We start from the raw sequence: 26,255 nt of genomic DNA, 5'->3' as shown, positions 1-26,255 counted from the left end.
CCTCATCCCGCCCCCTTGACCTGTCCATCCTCCCTGGACTGACCTATCCCCTCCCTAACTCCCCACCTCCATTCTCCTTTACTGGCTCCATCCCCGCCTCATTGACCTGTCTGTCTCCTCTCCACCTATCTTCTCCTCTATCCATCTTCTATCCGCCTCCCCCTCTCTCCCTATTTATTTCAGAACCCTTTCCGTCCCCCATTTCTGGAGAAGGATCTAGGCCCGAAATGTCAGCCTTCCTGCTCCTCTGCTGCTTGGCCTGCTGTGTTCATCCAGCTGTACACCTTGTTATCTCATAATGTATTATTCTATTTCTTTCACACTTGTGGTTACCAGCTTTGTAAATGCTTGTATGGTAGCAAGATACATAATTGGACAGCTCAGAAGAACCAGCATGATTCAGTGAACTAGCCTGCCTCCTTTGCTGTTTCATTTTATGAAATCACTGCTTCTGAAAGAGCACTATTTTTGGTATCTGTTGTAGAAAACCTGTTTGGTTGATTTCAAAGCATTTAGTGTTTATTTATTCAAACACGGGGTTTTTTTTGTCTAGAAATTTTTATGAACTTGTGTTATGGTATGAAAACTTCAGTAATTTGTGCTGCGGTATGGCATGCTGGAAAGGAGCAATGAGTTAAAAGCTATGCCACCTAAAATTTTCCTCCACTGTGTTCCTTGTGTCATGTCTCAGTTTGTTATTCACAAATTGGTAAAAGATTGGTTACTCTGATTAATCAACAATCCCGCAATCATTCTATCAGAATGTAGATTGTGAACTGGATGTCTATCCACAAATCATGTATATTTTAAATGTTTGTTTCTGGAAAATTACCATCAACTTGAGAAGTGATGTACTAAATTTCTATCAGCCAACTATCCAATTAGAGCGTTGAGGTTTGGTTCAGTGATGTATATTGTTAGAACTTGATATAGTCAGTTGTGTGAGCCAGAAATATTTTACATTAATCATTGAAATATTCTGTTGAGATGATGTCTGAAAAATTCAAATGAGGAAGCTTGTTAGCATGCTTTGTCTGTCTTGTACAGGGCAAGATCATCTGTTACCAGAAGCTGAAGAACTGGCTATGATCAGTATTCAACTTGCTGCGAGATTTTTGTTTAATACTGGATTTCACACAAAGAAAATAGTTCGTGGCCCAGCAAGTGAATGGTGAGTCTGTCATGTAATCAGAATTTGATTTCATCAAGCTGGGAGCAGATATTCTTTGGAATTGTGGAATACAAGTAGGGAGTGAAAACACTTCATTTTTGTATTTATTGAAAACAGGCTGTTAACATTTTAGGTAGCGATAAAATGGTGAATTGGTCCTTCAAAAAAGGGAGGGATGGTATTTATACTGAATACAGGAAGTTGGGTAGGGCAGATAGTTGTGGGTGTTGGCGAGGTGTGAGGTGGAGGAGTGAGCGGATTAGGTGAAGATGGTGCCCAGAGAGAGCGGCATTGTTGATAGTAAGCCAAGGAAGTAGGGCTGCACAATAAGTAGTAATGGAGACTCGGTAGTTGAAACTGGGTTGGTTGTGCTCAAAGTAACCCATTTAAAGAAAAAAATCTGGGTTGGTGGTTGGGCGTTCTTAGTATAAAATTGTCAGACTTGATGTTGAGTCCTGAAGGCTGCAGGATCCCAAATTAGAAGATTGCATTGAGCATTGCTGGAATACTACAGTAGACTGGAGACAGGAATGTTAGCTTGGGAACATGGCAGTGTGTTGAAGTGGCAGGCAGCTGGAAGCTCTGTCGTTTTTATGGACAGAACGTAGTTGTTCCACAAAGCAGTCACCCAGCCTGTTTTTAGTCTCCCCATTGTAGAGGAGACTGTGTTCTGAGCAACGGGTATACTCGACTGGATTGATTTGAAGTGCAGGTAAATTGCTGCTTTGACTGGAAGATGGGTCTGGGACCTTAGAGACTGAGCAGGGATGAGGAACATGCGGTTGAGGTTAAAACCAGGATCTTAATGAAAGATGAAACAAGCTCAGTGGGCAACGTGGCTTACTTCTGTTCCTAATTCATATGTAAAGGTATAACTTAGATAATTCATGCAACTTTGTCACTGTACATCAGTAGTTCATATTCACCAACATTGAAACAGTGCTAATTTTAAAACACAAGCACTTACAGCTTGTTTTATGGTGTAGGGTAAATTGTGAAAGGTGTCACTTTTTCAATGGTTTGTATGGTGAATCTAACTGGAGAGGAAATCTGTTTTGGAACAGGTAGCATTGGGTGAATTTGCATTTTCTATGATGTATTGTTAAGAGGAGATATTTTCTGCATCCCCATCTTTTACTTCTTTGGCTTCATAATTAGTGCTGACATGATTCTTGCTTGCTGGTCTTTGCAAGAACCTGTCCCTGGTTAGAAGAGCTGCCTTATGTGTATCGACATAAAAAGAAAAGAAATGTACTGGCTATTGCCTGTGCAACCAAATTCCAGAAATCTTGTTCCACAGGTGAGAAAGGAAAACAATTTAAGTTGTTTACTTGGTAAAATTAGTTTTCTTTTCCCCCTTTTCTTAGGAAACTACTGAACTGTATTATCATCTTTCCGACTAATTGCTCCAAATGGTAATGCAAGCATGAACCTAGACAGATTGCCTGACTCATTTACCATGGAATATAGCTTAGCTGATCCTTTACTGAGTTGATCCTCATTGATTAATGAATCCAGTGCCTGTAAGACGAAAAAAAGCTGTTACCCATTGGAGAAATAACCTTGCCATTCTGTTTTTGCAGTTTAGGCAATATCCTGTATTGTATAATTTTTTTGAGAAAAAGTCTCTTTTCCCAACAGGTATGACGCATTGTGTATCCTGCTCCGTCACAGCAAGAATGTACGCTGTTGGTTTGCACATAATGTTCTTTTTGCCTATCCAAATCGCTTCTCTGAGTACCTTCTGGAATGCCCCAGTACAGAAGTGAGGAGTGCTTTTGCTAAGCTCATTGTATTTATTGCACATTTCTCCTTGCAAGATGGACCATGCCCTTCCCCATTTGCATCCCCAGGACCTTCCACTCAGGTAAGAATGTTTGTCAGCTGGGCAACAACTAGTTTGTTTTGTAGAATTGTTTTACAAGAAAAACCTTTTTAATTGTGAACTTCCATCCTTTGGAAGGAATTACATCTGCAATGTTGTAATCTGTCTTCATCGCTACAAATGCAAAATAACCTGCTGTTTGAGCCAACTTTGTTTCTTATAAGTTCTAAACATGTACAGCTCTTCCTTTTATATAATGCACTTAGTACAATCCGCTATCTGTTACTTTGCAAAATCTGCCATTTGGAGACAGCAGCAATGCTGATTGTTATATTGAAATAGATAAAACGATTCTATTCTGGATCTTTTAATTATGTAAATCACATTTAGAAAACTGCAGTATTTAATCAAGTAACATTTAGGCCTGTTTGGAAAATGAACATAAAACAGACAACTCTTTAGCTATTTGTTATTTTACCACCTTATTCTGGAAACTGCTGTTGTACAAATTTATGTAATTAGGTAATTGGCCGAAGAGCAGGAGACTTGCAGTAAAGATTGTGGGCATGTACTCTGTGCCACAAAACACTCATGTTAGACCTTAAGCTATTCACTATTTATGAACTGATTTAGGTAGTGGGATAGAATGTTGTATTCAGTTTGATGACACAGGTAACATTGTCAGCAGTGTGGAGTGTTCTGCGGATGGAAAAGTAAAATTTGAAAGATTTTGATCATGCTTAGTGTGCCAAAATAAATATCAATAAAGGCATATGACACAAAGCTGGCATTTATAGCCTGTCTCTCCTTGGCCTTGAGAAGTGGTGGTAAGCTGCTTTCTTGAATATCAGTGAACACATTGGGTTATTTCATAGGTAAGACCAGGTAGACAACAGATTTCCTTCCTTCTCTGAATGCACCAAATGGATTTTGATGTCAGTTTTTGGTGTTTTAATTTTACCATTACTGATGCAAGGTTTTTAATTCCAGACTTAATTGAATTTAAACTCCCCAGCTCTCATGAGAGAACTTGAACTACTTGTTCACAGACCTCTGGATTACTGACCCAAACTCATCAGCGTTATGCTATTGTGTGTAATATTTTATCTAACATTTTTGAGAATATTGTTCCACAATTCATTAGCTCCAGGACACAGAAATCTAGAATTTCTTTATAATTAAAAGAAATGGCCTGCAGGGCTATGTTCCTGTAATTATTCCTGCTTTGTGTGGACTTCGAAGATCCACACGAGGCAGTGACTTTGGGAATCGGACATCAATGTATCTAGTATGCATGTTTGCTCTAACTTCAAAGAAAAATTTCAGTTCTCCCCTCCAGTCTCAGAATATTGTGCCTCAAATATGCGTCAGCATGTTATATGGGACTGTTTTTCAATTTTTAATGAATTTATTCAGTTTGCCTCCTCAAAGTGACTTTGACACCTCCACTTCATATAGGTATTAAACATTGTTCAAAAGGACCAAACTTAGTTGATAGAAATTTTTTTTGTATACTTAAAAATGTTGTCATGTATTTTAAAGCAACTCGAATAGTTAGAGTTGAAGAAAAGTAATTCCCAACATTTTCATTACTATTCTTTGAAAGAAGTGAACTATATTTATGTTCTAATTTTAAAGGATGTTAACAAAGACGGATTACGTAGTTATTGCAACAGAAAGGTGTCATTTTGCCCCATCTTGCCTGTGCAAACTCTTTTTGAAATCTTATTAATCCCATTTTGTCCATAATCCTGCAGTTTTCTCCGCGTCAGGCACATATTCAATTTCCTTCTCAAAGTTACTAATGATTCTGCTTCCATTAGCTTCTAGGGAAGTGCATTTCAGATCACAGTAACTAATGAGGTCACTTTTGTTTCTTGAATAGAATGTATCAACTGTGTATCAATCTAAACTTGTAAGAGGTCAACTATGCCAAACTGAATTTTATTTCAAATTACATTGAGGTTGATGTATGTTGATATGTTGCAGCTGAAGTGAGGGTGTGACATAGAAAGCTGAGGAGTGTTGTCTGCAGAGCAATATGTACTTGTAAGTTAGGATGTTGTGTAGCTTGCAGGGAAACTTGGTAGCGGTCCCATGCATCTATTAACCTTATCCACCTCTGGGGTGGATTCCCTGGTCCCCAACACCTCATCTTTACCATGAACATCCAGTCCCTATACACCTGCATTCCCCATACAGATGGCCTAAAGGCCCTCTGCTTCTTCCTGTCCCGCAGGCCTGACCACTCCCCCTCCACTGACACCCTCATCCGCTTAGCCGAACTCGTCCTCACCCTCAACAACTCCTCTTTCAATTCCTCCCAATTCCTACAGACAAAGGGGGTGGCCATGGGTACCCGCACGGGCCCAAGCTATGCCTGCCTCTTTGTAGGTTACGTGGAACAATCCCTCTTCCGTACCTAAACCGGCCCTAAACCCCACCTCTTCCTCCGTTACATTGATGACTGTATCGGCGCCGCCTCGTGCTCCCACGAGGAGCTTGAACAGTTCATCCACTTCACCAACACCTTCCACCCCAACCTTAAGTTCACCTGGACCATCTCTAATACCTCTCTCTCCATCCTGGACCCCTCTGTCTCCATCTCCGGCAACCACCTAGAAATCGATATCCATTTCAAGCCCACCAACTCCCACAACTACGAAGAATACACCTCCTCCCACCCACCTTCCTGCAAAAATGCCATCCCCTATTCCCACTTCTTTCGCCTCCGCGGCATCTGCTCCCAGGATGAGGCATTCCACTCCCGTACGTCTCAGATGTCCTCGTTTTTCAAGGACCGCAACTTCCCACCCCTCAGTGGTCGGGAATGCCCTCGACCATGTCTCCTGCATTTCCCGCAACTCATCCCTCGCACCCCCTCCCCACAATAACAACCAAAACAGAATCCCCCTCGTCCTCACGTACTACCCCACCAACCTCCGGATTCAACGCCTCATCCTCCGACACTTCCGCCATCTGCAATCCGACCCCACCACCAAGGACGATTTTCCCTCCCCACCCTTATCTGCTTTCCAGAGGGACCACTCTCTCTTCGTGACTACCTTGTCTGCTCCGCACTCCCCTCCAGCCCCACCTCAGCCGGCACTTTTCCCTGCAATTGCAGGGAGTGCTACACCTGCCCCTACACCTCCCTCCTCACCCCCATCCCAGGCCCCAAGAAGACTTTTCACATCAAGCAGATGTTCACCTGCACATATGCTAATGTGATATACTGCATCCGCTGTTACCGTTGTGGCCTCCTCTAAATCGGGGAAACCAAGAGGAGGCTTGGGGACCGCTTTGCAGAACACCTACGCTCGGTTCGCACTAAACAACTGCACCTCCCAGTCGCGAACCATTTCAACTCCCCCTCCCGTTCCGCAGACGACATGTCCATCCTGGGCCTCCTGCAGTGCCACAACGATGCTACCCGAAGGTTGCAAGAACAGCAACTCGTATTCCGCTTGGGAACCCTGTAGCCCAATGGTATCAATGTGGACGTCACAAGCTTCAAAATCTCCCCTCCCCCTACCGCATCCCAAAACCAGCCCAGCTCATCCCTGCCTCCCTAACCTGTCCTTCCTCCCACCTATCCCCTCCTTCTACCTACTAACCTCATGCCGCCCCCTTGACCTGTCCGTCCTCCCTGGACTGACCTATCTCCTCCCTACCTCCCCACCTACACTCCCCTTTACTGGCTCTATTCCCGCTTCTTTGACTGGTCTGTCTCATCTCCACCTATCTTCTCCTCTATCCATCTTCTATCCTCCTCCCCCTCTCTCCCTATTTATTTCAGAACCCCCTTCCCCTCCCCCATTTCTGAAGAAGGGTCTAGGCAAGAAATGTCAGCCTTCCTGCTCCTCTGATACTGCTTGGCCTGCTGTGTTCATCCAGCTGTACACCTGGTTATCCCACCTCTGGAGTAGTTCTTGTGTGCATGAGGGATGCTGTTACAAAGCCATGGCGAACATTGGTGTACATCTTGTACGTGTTGCACCCTGCAATCAAGTTGCACTGTTGGGAGAGAGAGCGAATGTTTTAGAGAAAACTGCAGGATTATTAGATGAGTTATCTGAATGCATTTTCTTCTGGCAGGATATGAATCAAATGAGCGCCTTTGGTATTAATCATTCACCCCTGCTTTCTCCATACCAAGTTTGTGTTCCCTTTATCTTTTGTTATCTCATGCTTGAAATGTTCTTTCTCTGCTTTTTCTTCCGTCTGGAGGTCTTCTCCTTCAGCTCTTTAAATTTTCATTTCTTCCTGTTCAAGCATCTTCATCCCTTCATGTCTTAGCCCATTGGCTATACTTCACAAACCATTTGGTTTGCTTTCCTCTCTCGAAAAATATAAGTAATGTTGTCAGAGCCACATTGATATAGCAATGCACAAGAAACTTGGTGTATTTCATTTTATCCTTTTTCCATTTATTTATGCCCCACTTGTATTCAAACAATGTCCTCCATCCGGTATCCCATTGTGAGGCCCCATTTTTCCTTTACGAACAAAGAGTGCTATGTTGTTTGAGGACAGTTATATCATTGGTCACTGTACAAAATAAAAGCAATTTCCCAATTACCAAGATGCTGTATAAATCAAGATCTACCAACCAGATTTTTTTAATGAGCAGTTTTTGATTTATTGTCCAAAAAACTTAATGATGCAATAATTGGTTAATACACACAATCAGTAATATAAAATTGTTAAAGTTTATTCCTTTAAATATTCTGAAAACCTGCAAATACCCACATTCTTCAGACAAAGGGAAAGAACAAATTTCTGACATTGGCTTTTTAGGGGGAAAGAAAGCACTTCAACTAATGAATTATTCTTGGGGGGAAGAAAGAGTCTAATAAAACAAGTGTCACAGAAGCAGCTTGCTAAGGAAATGCAAGCTTGATGTTTCTTCAGTCCCTGTTTTTCAAAAGATTAAATGGGTTCCACCCTGAATTCAATAAAAGGACCTTATTTTCAGAAATGAGAGATCAGCTCGGAAGCTTGTTATTACCAATCTTTACACTAAACTTGTGTTTCGAAAGCTTTTCTCCGTCTCAACTTGTACTTAATAGCTTTGCTTTTACCTGAGCTTGATCTTATCCAACTTGCCTCCAACTAAATCATGTAAAACAAGCGCCTGCCCAAGCTGGTAAGTGTTCATAATTATTCTGGCAGGGGTCCAAAAGCAAAGCACGCAGTTATCACCAGTTAATGTGACTCGGTGGTTAGCACTGCTGCCTTGCAGCGCCAGGAACCCGAGTTCAGTTCCACCCTTGGGCGACTGTCTGTGTAGGGTTTGCACATTCTCCCTGTGTCTGCGTGAGTTTCCTCCCGCAGTCCAAAGATGTGTAGGCTAGGTGGATTGGTTATGCTAAGTTGCCATAGTGTTCAGGGATGTGTAGATTAGATGGGTTATAGGAGGATGAGTCTGGGTGGGATGCTCCTAGGCCGAAGGGCCTGTTTACACACTGTAGGGATTCTATGATTCTACTCTGTGAAAATCATACATTAGATTTGGGCATATCTGATTAGGCCAGCATTTATTGCCCAGTCAGTCACATGGGGTCAGACCAGATAAGGATGGTACATTTCTTTCCCTGAAGGACAGTAGTGAACCAGAGGTGTTTTTGCAGCAATTGACTATGTGGCTGCCTTTAGGCCAGATTTTAATTCCAGTCTAATTAAAATCAGGTATCACCATCTTACATGGCGGATTTGAATCCGTGTCCTTGTTTCCAAAAACAAAACTCCATTGCCCTCAGCAAACTTTCAATGACTTATAAGAAAACCACTCCTTCACAGGTATTTGCACAAAACTTAAAATAAGTGCATTTTCTACAATCCTTCAAAACTGAAGACTGTGGAGTAAAGTATAAACCTTCTTTGTAACACCGGTTCTCATTCATAGTCTGCGTATAAAAGGACAGTTATTTTTGGCAGGATGTTTTGAGCCTTCCGAGATTGACCTACAGTAAATTTCATCTACCATGTGATTTCATATTCATCTAGGTTATACAAGTCCTCTCTGTACAAATCAGTTTTCCATTAATCAGTTTCTTCATCTCTTCATTTGGCAGAACTGTGTATCTGAAGTGCTTTCTTTTTAAGGGACAGTATCATAATGAATATTCTTACAGGAACTTTAATCAATTTACTACTGATCAAACTTTTGTCATGCAGTATGTTCATTTTGGTCAGAGAAGTCCAATGTTCCTGGTGCATAATTTGTCCAAATAGATTGTTGAAACTCTCGGATTAACAATGACCATTTGGGTAAGGTGAATCGTGTTGCAGCAAAGAGTTGCTGCTTGGAGAAGAAACAAGAAACATCTTTTAAAAAAGTGTTTAATCAGTACAAAATTTTTGAGTTGTTGTGATTTTGACTGATTTGTTTTTTCAAAACAATTTGTGCTGAACAGGCTTTCGATAATTTAAGTCTCAGCGATCACCTCCTCAGAGCTGTTCTGAACCTACTCCGACGAGAAGTTTCTGAGCACGGACGGCACTTGACACAGTACTTCAACCTGTTTGTTATGTATGCCAATCTGGGTAAGGACATCATTGAAATATTTTTGCTGTTTTCGCAGTGTAATCATGAAAACATCTTCGCAATTTTTCATTTTGAATACAAAGCATTGAATCTTTATTCAGATGTGCAAAGTTCTATACAACCTTTTGAAAGTTTGCTGTAAACTGCAATCATTTTTGTAACGTAAAATCTCCCTGCTCTTCTATTCCAACAGTAACTTTCAATTTAAACAAAATGAAGGAAACACCTGTAAACTCTGAACTTTTTTAAAGTTATGACTGGTAATTTCTATTCACAGCCATCTTTGTCAGAATACCAGCACAAACCCAGACACAAACAAAGAGAATCATGAAAACAGCCTGAGAAATGGTGACCATAGGATAGTGTTTTTTATTTTAAATACCACTATTTTGGAGTTAATGATATAAAACAACTTCTGTCATTATGGATCATCTGTTGTCTTTGGGTAGGGTTAATATTCATGATGGACTGATGTGTTTTTGTTTTTCATTGTGTCTATTACCTCCCTTTCCAAATTTTCGTTGGAGTGTGTTGCTGTGAAAGACCTAGCAGCTTGCTGAATGTTCTCAGTGATGCATAATTGGTGTAGACTTTTGTGTGTGCTTAAAAATTACGATTTGACTGCATTGTTTTTTCAATGAGTAGTCTGATGCAGCAATTTAAAGAGTTTCTTCAAGAGGATAGGCATTTTAGGTGGCAGTTAGGAGCATGGGATCTTCAGGAATGGATCCATTCAAAATTGGCAAGTTTTAACAGGTCCTCGTAAAGATATAACTTACAGATAAGACCGTGATGGAAGCTGGGTAGGTTATTTGCCTCCTACGCCATTCAGTAGGGTCATGGCTGATCCAACATGACTCACGTCCACTTGCCTGAATTTTCCCCATAACCCTTGATTCCCCTACTGATCAAAAATCTCTCTCGGCCAAAAATATACACAAAGACTCTACTCCCACAACGCTCTTGGCAAGGGGTTCCAAAGACACTTGGCCGTCTGAGAGAAGAAATTCCTCCTCCTCTCAGTCGTAAACTGGCTCTGCTTAATTCTGAGAAAATGCCCTCTGTCCTGTTGGTATTTTGAAAATGTTATCTTGTTAGTACTTGTGACAATTCTTTCTCTTTGTCCTATTTCCTTTTCTCCCTATCAGCAATTCATGCAAATGTAATTGGGAGTTTTTATATTAAGAAGTACAGATTTGAGTTACTTACCATGGACCTTGGTACAAAAGTGATGACACGAAGCAACAAAGCTGTGATGCCGGCACTAAAGATGCAATGGACTGAACTGAGTTAGCAGTTGAATTCCTTACTTGGAAGATTGTGGAGCTATGAGAGCTTGAGTGTTGGGGTTTGGGACTGAGAGAATGGGTGGAACTGAGACCTGGGGTAGACAAAGTGTTTTTCTTTAAATCTTTTCACTTGCTTCTAGTGCTTAATTAAAGTTGCAGTGATTATGCCAAATTGAAAGTGGATGACTGGTACGGTAAGCTTGTACATTAATAATTTATTTGAGGCGTTGACTGTAACAGTTCTGTGAGGAATATATTTAGGCTGCTCATTCTCTGCTGGACATCAGTGCAAAACCAAGTTTCAGACTTGTGTTCTAACTTGATTACACTGACGGATTACTTAACTGGTGTGAGAAATGGTAAAATTCTGACCTGGGTGCACGCAGTGTTGATGTTGGCACTTCAAATCATTAAAACCAATGTATTTTCAAATGCTTATATCGCAGCAGTTTATCAAAGTGTACTGCAACAAATGCTGGATGTTGGAATGTTTTGAAAATTGATGCCATAATTTATATGAAATTCCCACACTTCTCTAGCAGTTGTTCTTGGTATGTCAAACCAGAGATCTCAACTGCCTATGCTTGAGGATCAATCTGAAGACACTATTTTCAAAATGATCACCCCAGTTTCTCCAGTGTCTCGTCCCCATCATTCTTCCTGGTAATTGAATTCCTTCACTACTGGTCCCAGAAGTGTGACATTGAAAATTGGCCACACAACTTTAGGGACCTGACTAGTACTTAATAAAGGTTTTGCATAGCTTCTTTGCATTTACATTCTACAGCTCTGTTAATAAAGTCCAGGATTCCAATTTTTTAAAAACAGCCTTCTCAACTTGTCCTGCCTTCTTGCATCTTCAAAGTCTGAGCATACATGCCTTCACATCTCTGTTCCACCACCCTTTTTAAAATTATGCCATTTGTTTATTTTACCTCACCTCATTCTTCTTACCAAAATCACTCCATCCTTCTTTCTGTTAAATTTTGACTGCCATTTGAATTCTTAAAAACATGAGCCAAGAGCAATACAGCTCCTTAGGCCTGCTCCACTATTTGATACAATCATGGCTGATCTCATTCTTGGCCTCTGCTCCACTTTGTTGCCCACACTCCATAACCATTCTAAATAAACTTACTAACTAAAAATCTGTCTATCTCCTCAAATTTACTCAATGCCCCAGCATCTACTGCACTCTGGGATAGTGAATACCACAAATTCTTAGCCCTTTCAGAAGTAATTTCTCCTCATCCATTTTAAATCTATCATCCTAAAACTATGAACTCTTGTTCTAAATTGTCTCACGTGAGGAAACATTCTTTCGGCATTTACGTTGTCCATCCCCTTCTGGTGTTGTATACCTCAATAAATCACTTATCTGCTTGTACCTTCCTCCTTGCTGCATTTTTAAATTTTTGTGGCACCTGCAATCTTACAAATTATAATCTGTGTACCCAAGACCGTGTTAGTAATGATAATATGTTGGTCTAAAATATTTTAGATCACAATAACAAGATAAACATTAAAAGTTCAAGAATCCTGTGATAGGAAGGATATATAAATTGGAAAGGGTGCAGAAAATATTTTAAAAGGTTGTTACCTGGACTGGAGGGTTTGAGCTATAAGGAGAGGCTGAGTAGGCTGGGACATTTTTCACTCGAGCGTAGGAGGTTGAAGGGTGACCTTGCACAAGATCTTTTCTCTAGGGGACATAATTTTAAGGTGAGAGGAGAAAGATTTGAAAAAGACATGACGGGCAACTTTTTGTTTCGCAGTGGTTTGTATGTGGAATGAACTGCCAGAGGAATGGTAGTTGCAGGTACAGTTATGCATTTAAAAGACATTGGAAAGGTGCATGAATAGGGAAGATTTAGAGGGATGTGGGCCAAACACAGGCAGATGGGACTAGTTTAGTTTGGGAAACCTGGTCGGTTTGGATGAACTGGACTGAAGTGTCTGCCAGCCTCGGGCAACTGTCTGTGTGGAGTTTGCACGTTCTCCCCATGTCTGTGTGTGTTTCCTCCGGGTGCTCCAGTTTTCTCCCGCAGTCCAGTGATGTGCGGGTTAGGTGGATTGGCCATGCTAAATTGCCCGTAGTGTCTAGGGTGGGTCTGGGTGGGATACCCTTTGGAGGGCCGGTGTGGACTCGATGAGCTGAATGGCCTGCTTCCACACAGTAGGGATTCTCTGCTTTCCATGCTTTGACTCTCTGACTTTATAACAGAAAATTATAAAGGGCATGGATCACGATTGAGTGGAACAAAGACAAGTATAATTTCACCATATATAAAATACTATGCTTTTGGTAAAGATGGCAGATGTTCCAAGCTCCTAAAAAGGTATAAATGTATGACAAATAGATTTTAAGATTTAAGTACTTGCATCATTAAAAGCTAGACAGCAGGTGGAATAAAATATTAAAAATTTTATAAATATTAAAAGATATTAAAAATAAGACACTGACAAATATTCCAAGTGCTGTAACAATCTTCTTTGAAATAATGTGGTCAGTTCTGGATGCCACACCTTCCAGTGTATTAACTCAAACAATTCCCAAACATTTGAGTGTGAGAGCATTTCCAGATGTAAAATATTTTTGACTGAACTACTACCTTTACCCACTGTTTATCTCTTCTATTTTCACTAGTTGTATTCTTTCCCAATTTTAAGCTGAACGAGTGATTAGGAAACTTCTACAAATAGACTCTTACTGGGTCATTTATGACAATATATATCAATAAATTAGATGTAGGAAACAAATGGTTGATGCATTTTTGTATGACCTAAAGATCGTTTGAAAAATAAGTAGTGAACGGGATATAATAAGTAGATTAAGTTTTGAATGGGCAAAAAGTTGACGCATCAAGTAAGAATAGAAAAGCAGCATAATATTTCAGACAGATTGCAGTATAGAGGGATCTAAGTGTCAAATGAATTCAAACGAGTTAGCATGAAGTTAAAGCAAGGGAAGAGAAAGGCAACTGGAATATTGTTTCTTGCAAGGGGAATGAAAAGTAGGGATGTTTTGCTGCAGTATCTGGAATACTCTGTACAGTTTTGGTTGTCTTATTTAACAGGAGAAATCATTGCATGAAAAATTCAGATGTTTACTTGATTCTCTTCAAAGGGGCTGTAAAGAGGAACACGTGGATAGGTTGGGTCTATGTACGTTAGATTTTAGTAGAACAAGGGATTATCTTATCAAAACATAAACGATCCTGAGGGGACTAGATGGGGTGAATGCAGCCTAACATTTTAACTGTTGAGATATATGGACAAGTGTGGATGATGATATTGAGGTAGAAGATCAGCTATGGCCTGATTGAAAGGTGGAGCAGGCTGAATGGACAAATGACTTCCTCCTGTTTCTATTTTCTATGTTCCTGTGAAAGGATGTTAACCTTTGTTTGACAGACTAGAACTAGGGACACATTCTTAAAAAAAAGAGTCTCCCACTAAAGAAAGATGAGCAATTTACATTGGTTCTGGTTTGTGTTTAAGTAAAGGCCACAATAAATGGAATCTTGTTGGTAATTGCACCATTCAGGGTTATTTGGTAAATGTTATTATTTTGGTTTCCAGCACATAGTCACATTGTTTTATGATACTTACAGATTTAATGTTTCTGAGTTGTAATTTTTTCCTCAACTTCTTTTTACTAGGTGTGGCTGAGAAGACACAGTTATTAAAACTGAATGTGCCTGCAACATTTATGCTTGTAGCTTTGGATGAAGGCCCTGGACCACCTATTAAATACCAATATGCAGAACTGGGCAAACTTTACGCTGTGGTGTCACAGTTGGTTCGTTGCTGTGATGTATCATCACGCATGCAGTCTTCAATTAATGGTAAGGAAGTTAGATTTTTAGAACCCAAAGCTTTGAGTGAAGGGGAGTAAATGTTAACTTTGATCTTTGTGTAAAGGAAAGGAATATACCAGTTGTGAGGTGCGTATTTGGTCTGCATTTTGTGTGTTAAATTGTTCAAGAATTGTATTTGCCACCTGCTATATTAATTCATCAAATGTGAGAGATGTGCATCACATTGGGGTTCTGTGTGACTGAATCCTGCTTTTTTGTAAACACCTGTTTGTGCAGCAAAAGCAAACATTCTTGTGTGAATCTCATTCAAGGCACTTTCGGTTCTAAGGGTTACATGCAGTTTTTCTTAGAAATCAGATTGGGGGCTATCTATAGGTTTTCAGTATTCACATGATGATCCAAGGGTCACTGGAGAGTACTTCAAAGTTTATAGGCATTACAAAGGTCAGTGATTGTAAGGGAAATGGAGGCAGTGGCATACTGGTGATTTCATTAAATGAGTAATCTAGAGGCCCACCTAATGTTATGAATCCCACTGTGCATATTGTGAAATCTGAATTAAGTTTTCAAAACATCTAGCCTAATTATGACCGTGTAACCAATGACATTTGTCGTCAAAATCCCTTCTGGTTCACTAATGCCCTTTCAAGGTTGGAAATATACCATCCTTTCCCTTCTAGTCTTTGTGTGCAGTTGGCTTTTAACTGCTGTCTGGGCAATTATGTCCACATCCCATAAAGATGTGTTTCAAGAGAAGGTGCAATCCATTTGACGTGCAAGCAACATGGGTTCTCCTTTGGGCTGACGAGAAGCCGCTGGAGGAGTTGAATGTGTCTGAACTGTTGCAAGTCAAATCAGGGCTCTAGGAGTTAGGAGTCAGCTATATGTTGGAGACAGGTCTCTGGAGAAAACCATTAGTAGTTCAGTACAGCTAAGAATGTGTGTTGAAAATGCCACAAACAGCATTTGCTTCATGCAACTGAGCTAGATTGAAGTTCAGAAAAGAACAATGGTGGGCAAAGCCAGCAGAGTGACAAGTTGGAGTTGTGCCAGTGAGTGAGTATAAGAGCAAAGTTCCTGAAGTCCAGTAGAGCATTTAGACAGGAAAGGAGAATGACCAACCAGAACAATAGCAACCCTTGAGGAAGTTCATGACAGAGAAGTTATTGAGAAGGAGTTTCAAGGCTAGATCAACAAAAGTGAAGAAGGATTGTGATTCTTTGTTTCGTGAGATTTTTTGACCCATCATGTCATTAATGTCTTTGAGGAATTGCTGAAAAATCTAGGAATGTGCCTTGATATTTGCTATTTGATGTGCACTGTAGGATCCTTGATCACGTCTGTTAACTATATTTGCCACTTCAATTCTGGGTGTTAAAATACAAGTTGGACATGTATTAAATATTATACTACTGTACTAACATTTTATAGCCAAGCATATTGTTGCCTGTTTAGAAATTTGGAATTCTGTGGATTTTTTCTCTTACCAAGACTCTGGATCTCTCGCTTTGCTTTCTTTAAAAAGGATACTGGTTCCCAGCCAGATCATAACATTAAATTTAGTCTGGCCTAGGAGCATTAACAGTGACAGAATAAGTGGAATTTGAAGTCTTGCATGTTAAATAATTTAGCAACCCACCATGCCTACTTAAATAATATTGTGATTGTATTCTGATTATATACTTTTAAGAGAAAGTTAACATGTTTAAAATATTTTGGTTTGACATGTAATACAGATAAACATCTATGGACTATTAATCAGTTCACGCAACTTGATAACTTGCTAAATGGAGATTTTTGTTAGTGGTTTTCGTTGATTTTAATCATAACAAAAAATGATACTTGATGTGCGAAATCCCAACTGTGTTGCAATGAACATGAATTGCTATTGCAAAAATCTTTTTTTAGTTGGGGACGGAAAACTGTAAGCATCATGTACTCTGCACCCACCATTCATCCAAACCTTTGTTTTGAAGGAAATTGGAAAATGTGGAAAACAGGAGCACAAATAGGCCATTTGACCCATTGAGCTCACTCTGCCATTTAGCATGATCATTGTTGACTCTACCTCAATGCCATGCTCATACTTTCTCCTGAAGCCTCTTAACACATTTAGCCTGTAGAAGTCTGTTTATTTCTTAAATATATTCTGTGGCTTGCCCTTCATGGTTTTTTGTAATAGAGATTTTCACAGGTTCACCACCACTGAGTGAAGAAATTTCTCTTTGCCTCCATCAAAATGACCTATCCCCATTTTCTGAGCCTGTGACCCATTGTTCTGGACCCTCAGCCAGGGGAAACATCATCCCTGCATTCAGTATGTCTAGCCCTGCAAAATCTTGTTTTGAGATCTCCCCTCATTCTTGTCAACTTGAGGGAATAGAGACCCAAATAACCCAATCCTTCTTGAAACTACAAACCTGCTGTCCAAGAATCAATCGGGTGAACCTTTGCTGCACTCTGTCTACATCATGAATTCATTTCCTTGGGTGAGGAGACCAAAACTGCACATAATACTGTTAAGCTTGGTTTTACCAAGGCCCTGTACAGCTACTAAGACTTGCTTGCTCCTGTGTTCAAACCATTCAGCAATGAAGACCAACATACCATTTGCCTTCCTCACCATTTCCTCCCCCAGAGTGTGTGCTTGCTTACAAGGACATCCTTGAAGGATCTTATCATTCTCCTTGGCACTCTCAATCCCACTTAGTTTTGTGTTGTCAGAAAACTTGGAAATACTGTATTTCATTTCCTCATCCAAATTGTTAATTGCTATATTGTGAATTGGGCCCACACACTGATCCATATGATTTCCCACCAGTCACAGCCTGCTACTCCAAAAAAGGCGCTGTCTTTTTCTATTCAGTTTCCTGTCTGCTCACCAATTCTGAATCCATGCCAGTATATTACCTCGAGTCACACATGCTTTGATTTTCCACATTAACCTCTTATGTGGGATTTTATCGAAAGTTTTGTGAAAATCCAACCACACTGAGCAGCTTCTTTTCTCATCTATTCTACTAGTTACATTCTCAAAAACTGGGCATACTTGGAAAATAAGCGATAAATTGCCCCAGCGAGTATTGGTCAAATTTGAAGCTAACCAATTAATTATTCTTTTCAGTTGCTTTAAATATTTAAAGATAGCAAAGTAATAGAACAATATTCTTTCTTTCTTTCTTAGGAAATCCACCCTTATCAAATCCCTATGGTGATCCTAACTTGTCCCAACCTATAATGACTATCCAGCAGAGTGTTGCAGACATCTTGTTTGTACGAACTAGTTATGTGAAAAAGATTATTGAAGACTGCAGCAATTCTGAAGAAACCATCAAACTGCTTCGCTTCTGTTGCTGGGAAAATCCACAGTTCTCTTCCACTGTGCTCAGTGAACTCCTCTGGCAGGTGTGGAAATTTTTTTGGGTATTGCAGATTGGTGGGGAGAAAGAGGACTTTGATTAGCAAATTCTGCGAAGATAGGAATTGTGCAATTTTGCACATAGTGAAAATGTGAAATGAGAATATACTGAAAAGATTCAACAGATCAGAAAGTGGATGATAGGGGTTTATATTTTGGATCCAAAGCCTTGAATTAGAATCGGGAATGGCAATGTTCATGTTTGGAAATACAAGAATGCATGGATGAAAAGTATGTTTTGCATTCATTGAAATTTTTCGAAATATACAAAAATTATTTTCTGCTTCTGACTTGTTCGCAAATTTTTTTGTGTAGATCCAAATTATAGTCATACCGCACAGAAACAGACCCTTTGGTACAACTCATTCACACTGACCAGGCATCCAAATCTGACCTAGTCCCAAATTGTCAATGAGAAACAAAATGCTGGAAAACCTCAGGCCTGGTCATGTTTGTGGGAAAGAGAAACAGATTTAATTTTTTGTGTTTGTGACCTTGGATCAAAACTGGAAACAAAAAATCCTAAACTGGCAAAGTCTGTGATAGGTTGTAGGGCAAGAGAGATTGTGTAAATATGTCATGTTGCAAGGCAAAAGGGAGTGGTCATGGAAAAAGTGAAGAAGTAGATGATGTATCAAGAGAGTTACGAATGGCAAGATTTGAATGGTGGCAAGAAACCAGCCAGCCAAGTTGAATTAAACAAAATGGGGGCAGTAAGCTTGTGTGCACTGCATTATAATACTGCAAAGTCGCAGAGGAGAATAAAATCAATGTACAAGATCTTGTCAATTAAATACAAAGCATTCACTGACTTTGGCCTCCCTAATGTAAAGGGGCATTGTGAACAATGCAAAATAGCATTCTAATTTAAAAGAAGTCATCCTTAATTGCTGTTTCACCTAAGAGGTGTTTTTGGGTCCTTGATGGAAAGGGAAAAGGGATAAAGGCAGATAAATCATTTCGTCTATTTGTGTGGAAAGGTACCTTAGGAAAGGGAGTAGGGTGTTAAGGGTGACAGAGAAGTGGATTGGGATGTCAAGGAGGGAAACCTGGAACTAAAGGCTATGTGCAGGTGATATATTTTCACATAGGGAAATGGTTAACAGGAAAGATATTGCTGAAAGCAAGAAGTCTGCCTGCATATGACGCAAAGTGTATGAGTTAATGTTTCTTTGATTTTTAGAAGAGAGGTAGAATGAATAGTAAAAGCCAAGCTTGTTTCAGCCTTCATTCTCCATTCATATCAGTCTTCAGTCCACTTCCAGAAAGTTTGATAAACTATTCTTGAGGCCATGTACAAAAGGTGCAATATATAGTTCAGATCTCAAGGCATGTTTGTACATTCCTGTTGAATAATTTTGGAGTTAATATATTAAGTATACTCCTGAATCAAAGACCTATACTGTTTTAGCCGTTGCACCTTCTTCTAAGCAGAGTGCCTGAGGGAGATTTAAAGTTTGTAATACCTCGTTGAATATTACACTTGCAAACTGAACCATCAAGAGATAAAGCACGCTATGTTTTCATTAAAATCACTTAACCACCTGATTATGCTTCTACATGATTGGCCCCATAAGGTAAAAGTAACTCAACTTGAACATGATTATTCTGTGGAAACATTCAAAGCATTTTTTCCTTTTTAAACCTTGTGGAAGTTCATGGTTTCACTCACTATGTATTACATAGAACAGTAGTTATCCTTCCTAATGTTAAAAACCTCTGTCAGTGATCTTTCCACCATTGCTTTTCGACAACGCAAGAGCCCTAGCCAGTTGAAATTTTCCTGGGTCCTGTTATCATTTTTACAAAGTTTTTTTAATACTTCATCCTATGCCTCGATGTCCAGTATTTGATACAGTTTTACCCAAGTTACACACAAGTTTGACTTAACATTTCTGTTCCTCTTGAAATTAATTCACATTCTTTCTGTATAAAGTTTTGTGATTCGTTGTGTATATATACATATAGAGTATTCTGACTGTATTTCAGAGATTTAAGTTATAAAGTTTGTGTACTGAACTGAAGTAGAACTAATATTTACATGTAGCCCCTGCTTTTGTGAAACTGAGTATGATGGTGACTAATTTTGCATTTTACACAGAATTTCACAAGTTTTAAACATGTAAGTTGAAAGATATTTTAAAAGGGTTATCGTTAATGTTGAGGTTTATGTGCTGCATTTGTTGCAACAAGCATTCCACATTTCACACGTAACGTTTTTGTTCCTAGGTGGCATATTCTTATACCTATGAGCTTAGGCCCTACTTAGATCTTCTTCTGCAAATCCTGCTTATAGAAGACTCTTGGCAAACCCACAGGTGAGTGTCCCATTGAGTGTAAATGACACTGAAATATTCTTCAGTCAAGTACTGTGAAATTGTTATGAAGCACATTTAGATTTTGTGGACTGGGAAAGTAACAGTTGCAGTTGAGTATGTAACAGCTTTCTAAAAACTTTAACTTCTTTCTCTTCTGCTCCCAACTTTGCAACCCACCTCCAGCCAACATTTTCTCTTCTGATAAAGGCATTAGGTAATGATGAGGGCATAGTTGTGCAAGTAGTCAGTCCTGTTAGTTCACACACACAAATATACTCTTCATATGCAAACCTTTATTGAGCTTTTTGACCATGGAACTGAACAGTCTTTGCCAAATTCTAATTTTGACTTTGTATAAAGCTCATGCGCTTGGGCCATGCAGATCATTGGAAGAATGATCAGGTGTTTGAATTCTAGTTAATTTTAGTTTTCTCCTTCCTAACCCAGGGATAGTGATTATTAGAATGTCTAATGCTAAGCAGGCTCAGCTAATTATTCACAGAACAGGGATCTTTTAGTTCAGTACCTTGTGTAGACTTCCGTTATTAAGTGGATCTTTGGAGAGCACGAGGAATCGATTTGTAGTTAAGCAGAAGACTAAGATGCACCTCACTCATTCAGATTCTCAAAGTACTACGTATTTCAAATGATTATGTCCAGTGTTTATTTAGGCATTTTGGAAGCAATTATTTTTACTGACCATATACTGCTGAAACCCCTGTACTAACCCTTTTGTTATCAATTTACTACTTATAAGTAAATTGTTCACTTTGAATTGGCAGCTATAGATAGCATTTGCTGCAGATATTGCTTTAACAGTAAGAGGTGTAACACTTTGTTTTAGATTTTTGTTGACCTAAAAACCAGTCAGTTTCAAGTTTACTTCAATCCTTTGGGGATCTGGTTTTCCAAAAAACAAAATCTGTGCAGTGGTTCTCAACATTATGATGCATTTCTAAACAGTCAGCACACTAATTCGTAAGGCCCATTGTCTTGAATCAAACTCCAGGGCTCTTAACAATAAGTTGAACTAAGTTTGAATGTTGTGGAGATTGTTGCTGAAGCTAAATTTGAAATGGGTTCAGTTTAGGCACCATACTGGCTGTTGTACATGGTTCAGAAGAAAGTGATAGGGATCCAAGATTGTAAATTAGAGAGAAGACTGAGAGGGATCTTATCTCTGGGAGGCATGGATAATGTAGATGTGATACAGAAACCAAGAACAAGAGAGCATAAATATAAAACAATGAACAGGCTCTGAGGTATTGGGAAACCCCTCCTATCAAGTTGTACATTCATTTTTTGTACATTCAACTGCAGTCATTACTGTTGTCAATTGTTGAATTGCGTGTAGCAATTTAATTAAGTACTTGTATTGTGCCATAAGGTAGTTGACTGAACATTTGCATTATGATTGATTATGAAGTACAGTTTGGATCTTGGGCTGTCTCTGGAGGCATGGATTTTATAGAAGTCTACCTCCTTTGGTGGGGAGAATAGATGCATGCAAGAAATGAACTTCAGTGCTCCATTGCACCTCTTAGCATTAATATAGTGTGGTTGCTGCAAGTCTTGGAACAAATTATGTCCCTGTCTGTTTAGCTAAAGAAAACGAACTGAAATAAATTGGTGAAGCATAAAAAACTATGTTTTGGGTGCTTCTAACATATTTACAAATGTATCTTTTCCTATAGGATTCATAATGCACTGAAAGGGATTCCTGATGACAGAGATGGACTGTTTGACACCATCCAACGTTCTAAAAACCACTACCAGAAGAGAGCCTACCAGTGTATTAAATGCATGGTTGCCCTCTTCAGCTCATGTCCTGTAGCCTACCAGATCCTTCAGGTAAATTTTTTTTATTAAATAGGAAGCCAGGAGCAACCACAGAAACCTCCTGGAGAGTTTGACTCAGATTTTCTAGTTCAGTTTTGCCTCGTTTTGCCATGTTTCCTCCTGCAGACTTTTGAGCCCCATGTGTGAATTGTAGTATTGTTTATGAAAGCGAAAATCCTATTTGTTAAATGGTTAATAAGATGAGATGGTGGTAACTCATTACTGTATAAACTCATTGGATTTTCCAGAGGGATTTAATCTAGAATTGTCGTATTCTGAATTTCTGGACTCTGAATCAGTCTTCTCTCGGGCCCTTAAGTTTTGGATGTTGATGTTTATTGAGCCTGAGGTTCAAAATGGAAAAGATTACCTAGATTAACTTGAGTGTATTACACTACCAGAGGAAAGTAGGTGTCTGAGGGTACTTTCAAAAAATGAAATGGATGTCACTATAATTTTTTTTTTTTTTCTTAAGAGGTCTCAGTTGTCTTTGAGTGCAAAGCCGAACTCCTTTTTGGATCACTGCTGTGACATTGTAGAGAACATCTCTGAGCAATTGCATTAAAAGTAACAGGTAGCCATTGCGTCTAACTAACATAAGAGCTGCACTGAAACTGATTTTATGAGTATATATCAATTAGAGAAAATATTTCTAGTTATGCGCATGTCTGATTTCAGCAAAATTATTGCAGAATGAATGGGGCAAACATTATAATTTATGCCACCAAAGTGACTGTCTAGAAAAATACTTTGGAATAAGACATTTAAAATGAGATTATCATTCACTCAAAATAAGCATAGCATGAAGAAACTAATTTCACAAGATGCTCACTTCTTTCCCTTCACTTTAAGTTGCAGTCACATTGCTGAAGACTTGATTTTTTGCAAAGAACTTTTCTTCATAGCATTAGAACAAGACATATTTTAAATTGCAACAATGAATTGTTTTAAAACTTATCTTCAAGAACCTTTTCCAGTATGCACCTTGTGTCCCATTTATGCATTCTAAAACTCATCTAGAAATTTGGCGGGGAGGTGATAACCTAGTGATATTATCACTGGACTGTTAATCCAGAGACCCAGGCCATGTTTTTGGGACTTCGGTTTGAATCTTGCCACAGCAGATGTTGGAATTTAAGTTTAGTAACAGTCTGAAATTAAGAGTCTAATGATGATCATGAATCTATTGTTGATTGTCAGAAAATCTCATTCCCTCTGATGTCCTTAAGCAAAGGAAATTGCCATCCTTTCCCGTCAGGTCTACATGTGACTCCAGAACCACAGCAATGTGGTTGATTCTTAACTGCCCTCTGGGATAGGCCGTAAATGCTGGCCAAGCTAGTGACCCTCATCCTGTGAATGAATTTAAAAAAGACATTAATTTCTAAGATTTCTTGAAATGCTGTGGTTCTTTACCAGTGTCCATTGTTTGCATGTAAGTAGTTCCCAACCTCATTCATTCTGAAGTAGATTGTAACTAAGCCTCATCCTATCCCATATTTAATATTTACAGGCCTTTCTGACATTGGAGGATAGTTGATCTTTGACATGAATGGCTGCTGTCAAATGTCTTGGGTCTATTGCATAGCATTGCTTGACCCTGTTCAGATTTTAAGGGTGACTATTTCCAGTGGCCCACTTGACACTTGTGTCATATCATTATGTTGCAGTTGTGACATTATGTTGCAGTGTACAGCTTCAGGGATGCAATGAATTTCTTACGATTTGAGTTCTTTGAAGTGCAATCTACAGAATGTCTCGATTTTACTGAACTGAATAACTACAAATATATGACCTACTGTTTATAGACAAACAGCAGTGTCATTTCCAGTGCTGCATCAAGTTTGAAAACCATACTCGAACTCTTCAATTCTGAATACAAGAAATCTGGCCTGTCCTCAAATAATGCCAAACAAAACTCGTCGCAATATCCATACCTCAACAACTAAATGTTTTCTACCTTCCTCTACGTGTTGATGAAAAGATTCCGGAATATTTTGAAATTCTTCCCATACCTTGGCTGCAGCGTCTCTCAAAAGGCAACTGTTGACGAGGATCCAATACTGGATCAGCTGCACCAGATCAGCCTGTTGCACTATACAGGCATTGTGTTCTTTTAATTCATTCACAGGATGAAGGCTTTGCTGGCTAGGTTGCCCACCCTTGATTGTTAAGAGTCAACCACATTGCTGAGAGTCTGGAGTCACATGTAGGCCAGACCAGGTAAGGATGATAGTTTCCTTCCTTAAAGTGAACTAGGTGGGTTTTTCCAGCAATTCACAATGGAGTTATGATCATTATTAGACTCACTTCCAGATTTTTTTTTTAAATTGAATTCAGATTCCATCATGTGCTATAGTGGAATTCGACTCCCAGTCCCCAGAACATTATCTGGGTCTCTGGATTAACAGACCAGCGATGATACCACTAGGCCATCACCTCCCCCTTAACAACAAGTCAACAGATATCTTCTTGTACAGTGCAGTTGTCATCACACGCAAGTACTGCACTAAAGTCTAGACTGCGTATCAGTGTGTTAGAAAAATTTCATTGACACAACTACACACCCACAAAATGACGTATCAAGAATGAAAGGTGGAATGCAGTGAGGTACTTAAAACAACTACAGTCCAGGAAAAAGGTACTGAGAAAATTGATAGAACCAAAGGCTGACAAGTACCCTTTTCCTGCTGGGTCTCCTCCTAGGGTCTTGAAAAGGAGAAGGTCAGTCTGTGTTTTAATTTTCCAGAATGCCTTTGATTCACATCAGTTTGGGAAATATTGAGTGATTTCTATTCGAGAAATGAGGGAGACAAAGCATAAAACTACAGGGGCCAGGTAGCCTAATGTTTGCCATAAGGAAAATGCTAGAATCAGTCATTGAGGAAGTTGCAGCAGGGCACTCAATCTCACTGCAATCTGGCAAAATCAACATGTTTTCAGAAAGGGAAATAAGGCTCATCTAATTTATTGGAGTTGTTTGCAGAAGTAACAATATGGATGAAGGAACATCAATACATATGATGTACTTGGATTTAAAAAATGCGTTTGATAAGGTGCCATAGTATTGATTGCTGCATAAACCAAGAATACGTGCCATAACGTACAGTGTGCTATTATAGAGAATTGATGAGCAGTAGGAAACAGTACACATAAGTGGGTTAATTTTGGATTTGCAGGTGTGATGAGTAGAGAGTCACTGGGATCAGTGTTGTTGTCTCAATTATTTACAGTCTATATCGGTGAGTTAGATCAATGGACCAGTTGTATGTTTCTTGAATTTATTGAGGCAAAAGATAGAAGAGTAAATTATGAAAAGGGCACAAGTGTGCAATGAAGTATGGGTAGGCTAAGTCAGAAGGCAAAAAGTTGACAGTGAGACAGGCTTGTCCAACCTATTCTTGTGGGAGAGCCAAATTTCAATTTTTCTTTCACTGTGGGGCTGGTGAGCAGCTATAAGGAGGATAAAATTTGGCACAACAGTAAAGATGAATTTAAGCAAGAGATTTACCATGATTTTAAGCATTAAATTGGAGATGAGTAATTAAAAATAGAAAGTACCGTGAAGCAGATTTGTTTCATTTTGGTCATCTCAGTTAAGAAGCAGAGCTAGAGAAAGAGACAGACTACTCCCCTAGTCCTGATCACCAAGGGTGTTCTGAAGCAGGATCACAGGACCCAAAACATTAACTCTGTTTTCTGTCTACAGATGCTGCCAAACCTGCTGAGTTTCTCCTGCAGTTTTTGTTTTTGTTTCTGATTTCCCGCATCTGCAGTTCCTTTCTCATTTTAGTCTGCAGTACTGTATATAGTTTTGATCTCCTTATTTAAGCAATGACATAACTGCGTTAGGAACTGTTCAAACCAGGTTCACTGGACTAATTCCTGGGATGAAGGGGAATCATGAAAATGGAGAGGAAAAGTTGAGTCCATATTCATTGAAGTTTAGATGAATGGTAGGTGATCGTGTTGAAACATACGAGCCCTGAGAGTATTTGCCTAGGTGGATGCTGAAAGTACATTT

At 39.4% G+C, this 26,255-nt stretch overlaps 1 protein-coding gene across 2 annotated transcripts in view; it reads left to right on the top strand.

Moving 5' to 3' along the window:
- Nucleotides 1-22,276, top strand: part of usp9 (ubiquitin specific peptidase 9) — a 161,930-nt gene extending 139,654 nt beyond the window's left edge. For both annotated transcript variants that reach the window (XM_048603190.1, XM_048603191.1), the window contains 7 exons: nucleotides 1,048-1,171; nucleotides 2,813-3,038; nucleotides 9,416-9,545; nucleotides 14,498-14,683; nucleotides 17,841-18,061; nucleotides 20,304-20,392; nucleotides 22,087-22,276. In XM_048603190.1, the coding sequence (XP_048459147.1) occupies nucleotides 1,048-1,171; nucleotides 2,813-3,038; nucleotides 9,416-9,545; nucleotides 14,498-14,683; nucleotides 17,841-18,061; nucleotides 20,304-20,392; nucleotides 22,087-22,261 (1,151 nt within the window). In that variant the 3' untranslated portion in view covers nucleotides 22,262-22,276. The remainder of the gene's footprint in view (nucleotides 1-1,047; nucleotides 1,172-2,812; nucleotides 3,039-9,415; nucleotides 9,546-14,497; nucleotides 14,684-17,840; nucleotides 18,062-20,303; nucleotides 20,393-22,086) is intronic.
- Nucleotides 22,277-26,255: the final 3,979 nt, after the last annotated feature.

The sequence above is a fragment of the Rhincodon typus genome, chromosome 11 (genome assembly GCF_021869965.1).
Source record: "Rhincodon typus isolate 14 chromosome 11, sRhiTyp1.1, whole genome shotgun sequence".
Classification (NCBI taxonomy): Eukaryota; Metazoa; Chordata; class Chondrichthyes; order Orectolobiformes; family Rhincodontidae; genus Rhincodon; species Rhincodon typus.
The sequence above is the reverse complement of the archived record's forward strand: the minus strand, read 5'-3'. Positions and strand labels throughout refer to the sequence as shown.